The sequence below is a fragment of the Leptinotarsa decemlineata genome, unplaced genomic scaffold, assembly GCF_025532065.1.
Source record: "Leptinotarsa decemlineata unplaced genomic scaffold, Ldec_3_MD MMD2_tig00000882_RagTag_RagTag, whole genome shotgun sequence".
Lineage (NCBI taxonomy): Eukaryota > Metazoa > Arthropoda > Insecta > Coleoptera > Chrysomelidae > Leptinotarsa > Leptinotarsa decemlineata.
In genome coordinates, this window is record NW_027412556.1 from 5,283,272 (window position 1) to 5,294,402 (window position 11,131).

The 11,131-nt window shown below is 35.5% G+C and overlaps 1 protein-coding gene across 3 annotated transcripts; it reads left to right on the forward strand.

Moving 5' to 3' along the window:
- Positions 1-1,877: 1,877 nt before the first annotated feature.
- Positions 1,878-9,708, forward strand: LOC111508664 (3-hydroxyisobutyryl-CoA hydrolase, mitochondrial). 3 transcript variants are annotated; one of them, XM_074174890.1, is made up of 4 exons: positions 1,879-2,029; positions 5,963-6,088; positions 7,626-8,592; positions 9,518-9,708. In XM_074174890.1, exons 3-4 carry the CDS (start codon positions 7,626-7,628, stop codon positions 9,655-9,657), a joined length of 1,107 nt encoding a protein of 368 aa, XP_074030991.1. In that variant the 5' UTR covers positions 1,879-2,029; positions 5,963-6,088; the 3' UTR covers positions 9,658-9,708. The 3 variants fall into 3 exon arrangements, with proteins under 3 accessions (XP_023020012.1, XP_074030991.1, XP_074030990.1); XM_074174889.1 differs by having other exon boundaries at positions 1,880-2,029; positions 5,909-6,088; XM_023164244.2 differs by lacking the exon at positions 5,963-6,088 and having other exon boundaries at positions 1,878-2,029.
- The last annotated feature ends 1,423 nt before the right edge of the window (positions 9,709-11,131 follow it).

Below are 11,131 nucleotides of genomic sequence, written 5' to 3' on the forward strand. Positions count from 1 at the left end.
GCTATTGGCCTCATCAGCGCGGTGCAGCCAATTGCAAAGGTGGACAACAACTGGTTACCAAAAATGAAAACAAAAAAAAACATCACTTATGCACGGTGTCATCAACAGGAGCCAACCGCACATTTGTGGTTTCAATTAGAAGACCCAGCATTCCCAGGCATCATCTAACATCACCACGTAGGCAGCTATAGCTACCTGCGTGACTTCCGGGTCCAGGATATAGATATTATTGAGTGTGTATGATATAAATCAAAAGGATTTGCAATTGGCTGCACCGCGCTGATAAGGCCAATAGCCAGAAACACGTGTCCGCGGTTTGCCTCCATATTTTTAATGCTCAAATCAGTTGGGCAGAAATCCTTCCGGTGTTTAGGACCAAAACTCTATAGTTTTCTTCCTGAAAATTTAAGATGCGAAACAAATCTTCAAAAATGTATGACAAAAATTAAATTATTTGTCAATAATATACCACGAGCAGAGATACAAAGACAAATATAAATTTAAATACTTACTTCCACAATTGTGGATATATATTGTGTATTGATTTGCTTGTAGTCTGGAATCCTCATGAATAAAATCTCTATATCCATTGATTGTTTGATTTATTTATATTATGTCCAAATGTGTCCAGTTCAAAGTTATGTTTTTATCTATACTTAATACCCATTCAATACATTAGTTTATTTTGATTCTTCATATTCTGTTTGAATATGTCCAGTTTAAACTTATATTCTTATCTATATCTAGTACTTATTTCAATAGATTTATTGGTTTTATTCATTTATATTCTTTTTAAATATAGCTATTTTGAATTTATATCTCATACTTAATTTAAAGAATGAATCTCATCCAATGTCATATTCAGTATTCTCATTCCTTACACACAGGCAGACCATTTTGCCTCGTAAGATGTATTTTATTTGTTCACTGTTCATTTCTTTATGTACATGTATATTTACTGTGAATAAATACATATTATTATTATTATTATTATATATTTTTTCGGCCTGAATTGGATGATCTGGATACCAACGACATGTAGTTTCAACGTGACGACGCTACGTGCCACACAGCTCATGCCACATTGAACTGCACGAGCGATTTGAGGACATGGTCATCTCACGGGAGGTGATGTAGACTGGCCAGCGAGATCGTGGGATTTGACCCCTTTAGACTTTCTCTTGGGGGTTACCTCAAGTCATAGGTATATACGAATAAGCCACAAACCACAGCGTTCCTCAATGTCAAATTCAGACTGATTTATGTGCCAGAGTCGTGGAAAATTGGACGTTTCGGATGCATTCCACCCAGAGAAGCCAAGGCAGACCATTGAGCGATGTTATATTCCACAATTGATGGCATACCCAAACTAAATTGTAGTAAAACAGTTAATGATATCATATAATAATTCAACTCAGGTTTCCTGGTGAGAACAGTCGAATTATTCGAATCAATTCAATCGTTTATTTGATATTGGTATTTTTTTCACTTCAATTATTTTCATACTATTTCTATGTTTTTTCATGCGTGCTTCAGATGTTCTTCCAGTTTGACCTATGTAAAACATCGAGCATGGTCTACAGGACTATTCATGAATTCCTGATATATCTGAGACGAAACTCTTGTATTTGTGGCTACCTTCTTCGTAAAACTTAAAGACAGGTGGCCTGGTTTTTCGAAGTTGTAGCATTTTTTCCATACAACTGACTCAATTCAAAGTTGATTTGTCTGAATTCGCTGACTTCATCCTTCAACTTTTCTTGCAAACAAAAGAAAACTTTGAAAATATCGCGAATTTACAAATTCCCGTGAACAAACATCGAACCTTCGTTTCGATACGGTCCTGTCCAAAAAATAATCAGAATCAATGGAAATGATAATGTTCTTTACCAACCTTCACTGTTATACGCGTATTCGTATCTCGCTCCACCTAGATTCGTAATATTTGACACGTGCAAGTTTATTTTCGTTCCTACATGTTATTCTGGAATAATTTGGAGGTTATAGGATTTTGATATTAACGACAAAGGTGAGTTTTTTGAACCAACCAAAAAGTCAAAGCTAACTCATATCTTCGTTAAGTTGCAAATTACGGGTACCTTAACTGCTTCGGTAAAGTAAATATGACCGAGGCCGGTTTTATTTGTAGGACCGGCCTCAGGATATTTGAGTATAAGCATGTTATTTCAAGAGTTAACCAATATGTTCACTGTGAGAGAGTTTGTTGGTGAGAGGCAAAAAATTAGAAGTGTTTCACGTGTTCGGCGATTTTCTGCGTGTTTTATGTATAAAAAGTGATAATTGCTAGAAAGTCAAATGCTCCAAACTTGCGAATTCCAAAAGCAGTGTTTTGCAATTCTTATATTTCAACTCCACTTTCATTTCTTGCAGTCGATTAGAAGGTTGGACACTGTGAGAGAGTTTTTAAGTTTGTTTGAGAAATGAGAAAGTTTTCCTCAGCTTATTGTAATATTACTACCTGAAATTTATTTCTGGAATCAATTAACTCATAAATATATCTTACAGTCAGTTTCTATCCACCTTCCAAATCCCATTTGTGACTTCAGATATGCGAAGGCAAACTTTAATGCTTCCTATTTTTTATGTGATGATAAACTTCAGAAAGGTTCAGGTCATTAGTAGCTGTACCTATTTCATACATAATCAATAACATCTTCATATCTGGTATTTGCCCCCAGCAGTTTTAAAAGGCAATAATCAAACCAATTCATAAATCGGGCTAAAAAAATTGACCAAGAATTATAGACCTATTTGTTATGTGATGATAAACTTCAGAAAGGTTCAGGTCATTAGTAGCTGTACCTATTTCATACATAATCAATAACATCTTCATATCTGGTATTTGCCCCCAGCAGTTTTAAAAGGCAATAATCAAACCAATTCATAAATCGGGCTAAAAAAATTGACCAAAAATTATAGTCCTATTTTTTATGTGATGATAAACTTCAGAAAGGTTCAGGTCATTAGTAGCTGTACCTATTTCATACATAATCAATAACATCTTCATATCTGGTATTTGCCCCCAGCAGTTTTAAAAGGCAATAATCAAACCAATTCATAAATCGGCTAAAAAAATTGACCAAAAATTATAGACCTATTTTTATGTGATGATAAACTTCAGAAAGGTTCAGGTCATTAGTAGCTGTACCTATTTCATACATAATCAATAACATCTTCATATCTGGTATTTGCCCCCAGCAGTTTAAAAAGGCAATAATAATCAAACCAATTCATAAATCGGGCTAAAAAATTGACCAAAAATTGTAGACCTATTTGTTATGTGATGATAAACTTCAGAGAGGTTCAGGTCATCAGTAGCTGTACCTATTTCATACATAATCAATAACATCTTCATATCTGGTATTTGTCCCCAGCAGTTTTAAAAGGCAATAATCAAACCAATTCATAAATCGGGCTTAAAAAGTTGACCAAAAATTATAGACCTATTTGTTATGTGATGATAAACTTCAGAGAGATTCAGGTCATCAGTAGCTGTACCTATTTCATACATAATCAATAACATCTTCATATCTGGTATTTGCCCCCAGCAGTTTTAAAAGGCAATAATCAAACCAATTCATATATCGGGCTAAAAAAATTGACCAAAAATTATAGACCTATTTGTTATGTGATGATAAACTTCAGAGAGGTTCAGGTCATTAGTAGCTATACCTATTCCATACATAATCAATAACATCTTCATATCTGGTATTTGCCCCCAGCAGTTTTAAAAGGCAATAATCAAACCAATTCATTAATCGGGCTAAAAAATTGACCAAAAATTATAGACCGATATCGTTAATATCAAATATTGCGAAACTCTTCGAAAAAGCATTAAAAAAGAGGATAACTTCTTTTATTACGTAATCCGAACTGATCAATACCCTCCAATACGGTTTCCAACAAAATAAATCAACCCAAGATGCTATTGGGTATTTAACATAAAAGATATCAAAAAGTTTAGATAATCGAAAAAATCGGCTTGTCTAATTTCCAGAGTTGGGTAGTATCCGAATACTTCTGTATTCGGCTACAGTATCCGGATACTTTATATGTATTCGAAAGCTGTATTCGGATATTTTTCAAATTTTGTATTCAGTATCCGTATCCGTGACCAAATTTGTAAGTATCCGAATACCGAATACTTTTTTCGATCTTTGGATACTTTTAAATTATTCGATGAATGAGAACCAGACCAAACAGCCCCATTTTATGCAGGCTTATCGGTCGGTCGGTAGCCAAGCGGTTCGGCGTGGGTGATTTGTTCACTCACTCGAATTGACTGCCGTGTTGGTCGGTGGTTCAAGCCCTAGTCGGAACGATCGATCTTCACTTGCTATCGTCCAACCCGTGTTAGAAATCACACGTTAAAAGGTAAGACCTCGTTAATCCTTAGCTCGCACAAGTTTCGACTTCTGAGGGTTGGCGTTCGTAGGGGTGCGACAGCTGGTTAACGGAAAAACAGATTTTAAACAGATTTTTTTATCTTGTCGCATTTTGTCGGGCATGTTCGAAAACGGTGAAATACAATTTTAGCACTTTGCCACCTCGAAAAATGAGTTATTAGAGTGCCTCATATATCAAAAATGTGCAGTAGACCCCACTTGGGGCTTGTTTTCTTCCGTTTACAGGGTTGGGACACCCAAACTCGAAGTTCAACATCCTCGAAAACGGGGTGAGGTGGGGCGGTAAAATCTTTTACCGCCTTACCTCACTAAAAGATACCAATTACCAATCAATCTCGTTGAATCAGAATCTATGCCAATTATTAAGATATCTGGAAGACAAAAGAACGAATTTACAAGTATTACATGAATAACCAATTTCAAAAAAAGTGTCACTCAAGTATAATACATGCTTATGATGCACTATTTGGAACTTTTGGTGTATTAATGAATATTACTGGAGTTTTTTCCCAACACCAAATCGTTATTTTTAACACCTCGACACGTGTTTCGATCACTTAGTGATCATCTTCAAAGAGGAAGATTAAAACTAGAAACTAATGTGAAGCTAACCCTATTTATGCTATATAGGTATCCCATACAGGTAAACCATCCAGGCGTACCAGCCATACAGGTATACCAACCTAAATTAATTTTACAATTTTGCCATATCTATTATTTTACAATATTTTTTTTATATAAACATATTGTAAAATAATAGATAAATTAATTTAGGTTGGTATACCTGTATGGGTGGTACGCCTGGATGGTTTACCTGTATGGGATACCTATATATCATAAATAGGGTTAGCTTCGTATTAGTTTCTAGTTTTAATCTTCCTCTTTGAAGATGATCACTTGGTGATCGAAACACGTGTCGAGGTGTTAAAAATAACGATTTGGTGTTAGGAAAACACTCCAGTAATATTTATAATACATGCTTACTTTCGTCAGCACCAGTAGAAAGACTTTTCTCTTTTGTAACTATGATTGATACGTCAAAGAGAAAAAATTTAAGTAATGAACACTTTGAGGCATTGGTAAACACGAAAGCAAATTCAAACTCAAAGGTACTATTATAGATATAAGTGTCACATCTAGCGAACAATGTGGTAAAAGCTAAAAATATATTTTTTTCACTGAAATGTTCTTTGTTTACATAATAAATATAAACAGTTTTTTGGGTTTCTTTAATTTCCTATCTCTTTTTATCACTTTTTGTTTTTGATATTCATCCCAAGTATTTTTATTTGTATACATTAAAACACTATTTTAACTAACTCTTAAAGTATCCGTAAAAGTATCCGAATACTTGTATGCGAGTACATTTTTAGGTGAAAGTATCTGTAATTTTTTAAAAAGCATCCGGATATATTGAAAGTATCCGTATCCGGTATTCGGATCCTTTTTTCCTGTATCCGACCCAACTCTGGTAATTTCAGATCTTGCTAGAACATTCGACATGGTCCCCCACTTACAACTATGTAACACTTCAGATGATTTGGGTTTTCGAGAAATAGACAGAAAATCAATGGAAAATTATCTGAGTAACAGAAAACAGCAGATTTTACTCAATGGCAGTTTGAGTAAGGAGTGCACTGTTGAGTTTGGCATACCACAAGGTACTGTTCTAGGCCTAATGCTCTTTGTACATTATATTAATGACCTTTTCAATATTAACCTGTCTGGGAAAGTCATCAGTTTCGCAGATGATACCACCATAGTATTCGTATCTGAAAACTGAGACAATATAAAAGCCATCATGCAAATTGATGATGATTGAGCTTATCAAAAACTGGTTCAATTATAAGTTATTGACCATCAATTTCGAAAAAACATTTTATATGCCCTTCTCATGTTATGAAAACAAAAGTCCTTCATTCAGCAACCTCAAAATCAGCGATAATTTAAAAATAAACCAGACTGAATCTATAAAATATTCACGACTGACCATGAATGAACATTTAAGAAATAAAAGAAACTTATTCAAGGAGAAACTAAATAAAATTTTGATTGATTCGAACAGACTTACTATTCATGAACTAGTGGAGGTTGGTATTACTGTATAGGGAGTGTTTTCATTCGTTATCAAGTTCATTATTGCCGTCATTTATTATATTTTTTTTGTATTTTTATATCGAGAAAATTGTATGTTAGATAACTTGTTTGTTTTGTGATTTCCAGTATTGTATGAAGTGACCACTGTTTTTAGTAGAAGGTGGAAATATATTTTCATTGGCATCAAACATTATTAGTCGACACTATTAATTATAGGCTACACACACACACACCACATTCAGTCTCAACTTTGTTGTTTTTAGTTTATTTGTGAATACAAAACTGTTATCGCCATTATTCAACCATTTTTATGTAACCATTTTTTTCTATCAATAAACTCGGGAGGGTGCGGCAGCATTATCAACCAACGACCACTCTCCACACCGTTGGGTAAGTGATCATTGGTCCGAGAAGCATGTGCCCGAGCAAGCGCAGTGAGCCAAAAAATATCTGCATCTGTCCGGCTAAGATTTCTGCCTCAGTGCGGCAGGCCGGTATGATTTTAAGATTCTAGAGTAGAGAGGACATCATTCCACCAAGGACTTCAATAATCAGAACAACCATCTTGACAGAATGATCTGGATAGAGTCTGCGGAGTTCGAAGAGAAAATCTAGATATTTTATCTTTCTCTTTTCGGACGATATTCGTCTCGCCAGGAGCTGAAAACTGCACGACAAATATCGTCTTGCTCTGGTGGTCGAGAAGGACTACATCAGGCTTATTAGCTTGCATGAGTCTAAGGGTGGGGAACGAATAGTTTCAATAAATTCGGCACTTCTCGTTCCCCACAATGGATTCAATATCCCCCGGAGCGTAGGGCAATACCGGTGTCTCGTCAATACCGTAAGAGTGCTGTAGATGGTAATATAGCACTCTTAGGGCCGCGTTATCTCGATGGATATATTATTATTCTCATTAGATATTATTATTATTATTATTATTTCTTTGGTCTTCTAGGAAGTTCACCATGAGTACTCGCTTCATTCAATAAGTTTCAGCATTACATTTACAGAGGTGCTAGGGTTTATAAGCATCTTGATTGACACTATTGTGTATATTCCCAAAAAGATACCTATTGCACTTCTACCTTTTTTTTTCAGATGACCAAACTTGGAAGAGTAGTAGGAGGACTTCAAATTGTTAAACATTTCTCGACTATACAAAATCAGGTGCTGAAAAAAGAAACCAAAGACGTTGGTGTTATCACACTCAACAAACCAGACACCCTCAATACTCTAACATGGAGTATGTCTGCGGAAATCTACCAAACTTTGAAGGAATGGGAGTCGGAAAAAAAATTGGTGATCATGAAAGGAGCTGGACAGAAAGCCTTCAGTGCTGGAGCAGATTTGAAATCAGTTTTTCAATATTTGGAAAAAAACTCTGGCCCAGCACAGGATCTTAGTATGTACATGAACGCTAATGTGTATTTACTTTCACGTTACAAAATTCCCTACGTTGCCCTCATCAACGGAATAACTATGGGAGGGGGCGTTGGTCTATCGATAAACGGAAAGTATCAAGTTGCAAGTGAGAAGACAGTTTGGGCCATGCCTGAAACGAAAATTGGTTTCTACCCCAACGTGGGAGCTTCCTACTTCCTCTCTCGATTGCCGAAGAGACTTGGTCGATATTTGGGTCTAACTGGGAAGTCCCTCATGGGATCAGATGTGGTGAGAGCTGGACTAGCTTCACACTTCGCGGACAGTAGACATTTCGAAGATCTGGAGCAGAAACTCATGTATTGCTCACTACCAAGGGAAGTTGTGGATATTCTGAATGAGTTCAACAAATCCGATTTACCCGAATTTTCCCTCGCTCCGGTGCTTGATAAAATTGACTATTGTTTCTCTGGTGAAAGCATGGAAGAAATAATGAAAAGGTTAGAAAAAGACGGTTCCACCTGGGCTGAAGATACAATCAAAGCTTTGGCAGCACTTTCGCCGACGAGTTTGAAGGTTTCGCTGAGGGAACTTCAACAAGGGGAGCATATTACTTTGAGAGATGCTCTGATTATGGAGTATAGAATGAATAACAACATTCTGAAGAAGCAAGATTTTCACGAAGGTCAGTATTTAACATGAATACTACTGCCCAAATTGAAAGAGACAAATTTTTCCTTAGTTTTAAGAAAAAAAAAAGCTTTCTGTCTTTCTTTCATGGCTGAGATTGCATCAGATATGCGTATAAATGTGTTGCTAGTAGATATCCATCTAGAAGTGTAGATCAGGAGTATTTAGTGAATCGCTTCGGTGTGGAATGTTTAGAGGGTTCAATATATATTTTTCTACCCCCTCCATTTCAAACTATTCATTAATAGTTTGACAGCAGGTAGGTCATGGCTCGATTAGAATACATGCGGCCATTTCCTTAAGGAATTTAAAAAAATGATGAGATATGTAATATTTACTCTGATAAATATAATCTCATGAGAGAGAAGGTTGAGAGAGAAGAAAAACATAACTTCGTTTTAAAACGTTCTCGTTTATTTCGAAGATTTGGCAACCATCGTAGAAAAAGTATAGTAAGCACCTCGAGAATAGCCAATTACGTCCACTCGAGAAATTGTTGCATTCGGCTGACGCCTCGTGCTTACAATTTTTCGCTTCTGTTATTCCCTAACTGAATGGCATCCCACCGAGAGGATAAATGACACTGAGCCTATCAGCTGTCTCTACGTGATTCACCTTCTTTCCCTAGCTACTCGTGGGACTTTTATGGACAGAGTAAACCTAAAAATTTCTTCTGACGCTGAGTCTCCAGAGGAGATGGATGTCAAGCTTACGACTTCAACTGATCCCCCTGTAAATTTAGATCAGAAACGAGAGCTTCTCAACTCTCCAACTCCTGATCCAATAACTGAACCTAAAAAAAAGTTTGGTGGTGCAGCCAGGAAACGACTTTTCAACTGTTATTTTATCTTCATTATGAACATCAGTACAATAAAAGCGTTAGAAAAATCATTTTAAATGTTATTTTCCTTTCGTTTCAGGTATCCGAGCACTCTTAATAGACAAAGACAAGAATCCTAAGTGGACTCCTTCCTCATTTTCAGAAGTTTCAGAAGACCTTGTTCGGAGTCATTTCTTGAAGGTTCCTGAAGAAGAGAATCAAATGAAGTTGTTGCAATGATTGTCATTTCTCTTCGAGATCTCTTTCTATAAAATATGAATTTTAATTCAATTGAGTTCTTCACCAATTGATAATACTTTCTTTTAGAAGTTCAAGAATTCAAGGCCCTATGAGCTTTGAGTTCTGGCATCGGTGAAGGAAATGTTATCAAAAGCGACAAATACTTTTTGATATTTTTATATACGAGTACGAGTTTATTATTTACGTGAAACTCTAATAACTTTTAATCTAACAAATGCGGAGATCAAGCAAAACAGGCAATATAAAATCCTTTCAGTTTCAGGAACAGCAGCAATAACAAAGGAATAAATTAATGTAAAACACTTTAAAAAAAGCTTTTATTCGTGCCATAAATAGATAAAAATAAGATTCAAATTACATTCAACCTGTTAATTTTTCAATTACTTTACAAAATTCAATTGTGAATAATACGATTTAAATTCAATTAAATAATAAGATTTAGCCGCAGTGCTGCACGATGTAAATTTGAGTGATCTTTTCCATACATCACCCTATATGGAAGTCCTATGAATATTTTTAAGAGATATTAGGACTTTTTCCTTTCACGTTATTCAATGTTATTGTAAACGTAGTTATTTTTACTAGTTTGTATCTAAAAGCAACTGTATATGATCTACATATCTTTAGAAAGAGTTATCATTGTGGTTTCATCAGAAGTAAAAAATCAAAAAGCTTTCTGAGAATATATAGCTTGAGAAATGGTTCTTATGCAGATTCTATGAAACATGTTCTTCCTTACGAATCAGTAGAGAGTTGTCCTGAAAAACTTGAGAATAAAATTGGATTAGATAATTTAGGAAACACTTGCTACATGAATAGCATTTTACAAGTGTTGTTCATGACGATGAATCTCAAAAACGGGGTTTTAATGACGAACGAGAACGAGAATGTTTCCTACTTATTCACCAAACTCAAACACCTGTTCATGCAGCTGCAGTTTCGTAAAAATGTATCATCTTTTTCTATAACCGATTTCCTGGAGTCTTTGAAGTCCACTAGATACTCGATGGGACAAAAGGAGGATTGTTCCGAATTCTTGGGGTTCTTGTTGAACACTTTTCATGGGCAAAACAATAGCAGAATCAATACTCCTGACCGCTCTGAATTGAATGATTCCGTACATTCTATCTAGACTTGTGTTAATCTTTTGCTGGAAAAAAAATCCTCACTTGTTTACTTTGTAGTAAATGTTCAAGAGGTAGCTTAAACGTATGACTAATAACCAGTCCGTGCAAAGCTTACTGTTAAATCATCTGAAAATGGAACTTTAAACAGGTGATGATCAACTATATTGCCAAACATGCGCCAAACTAACTGACTGGTATGAGAAAAGAAGTATATCTGAGGCTCCAGTCAATCTAATAATAACACTGATGATCTTCAAACATGACTCAACCTCTGACGGAAGCACCAAACTCTTACCGAGGTTCGAAATTGATGAGCACAATCTAGC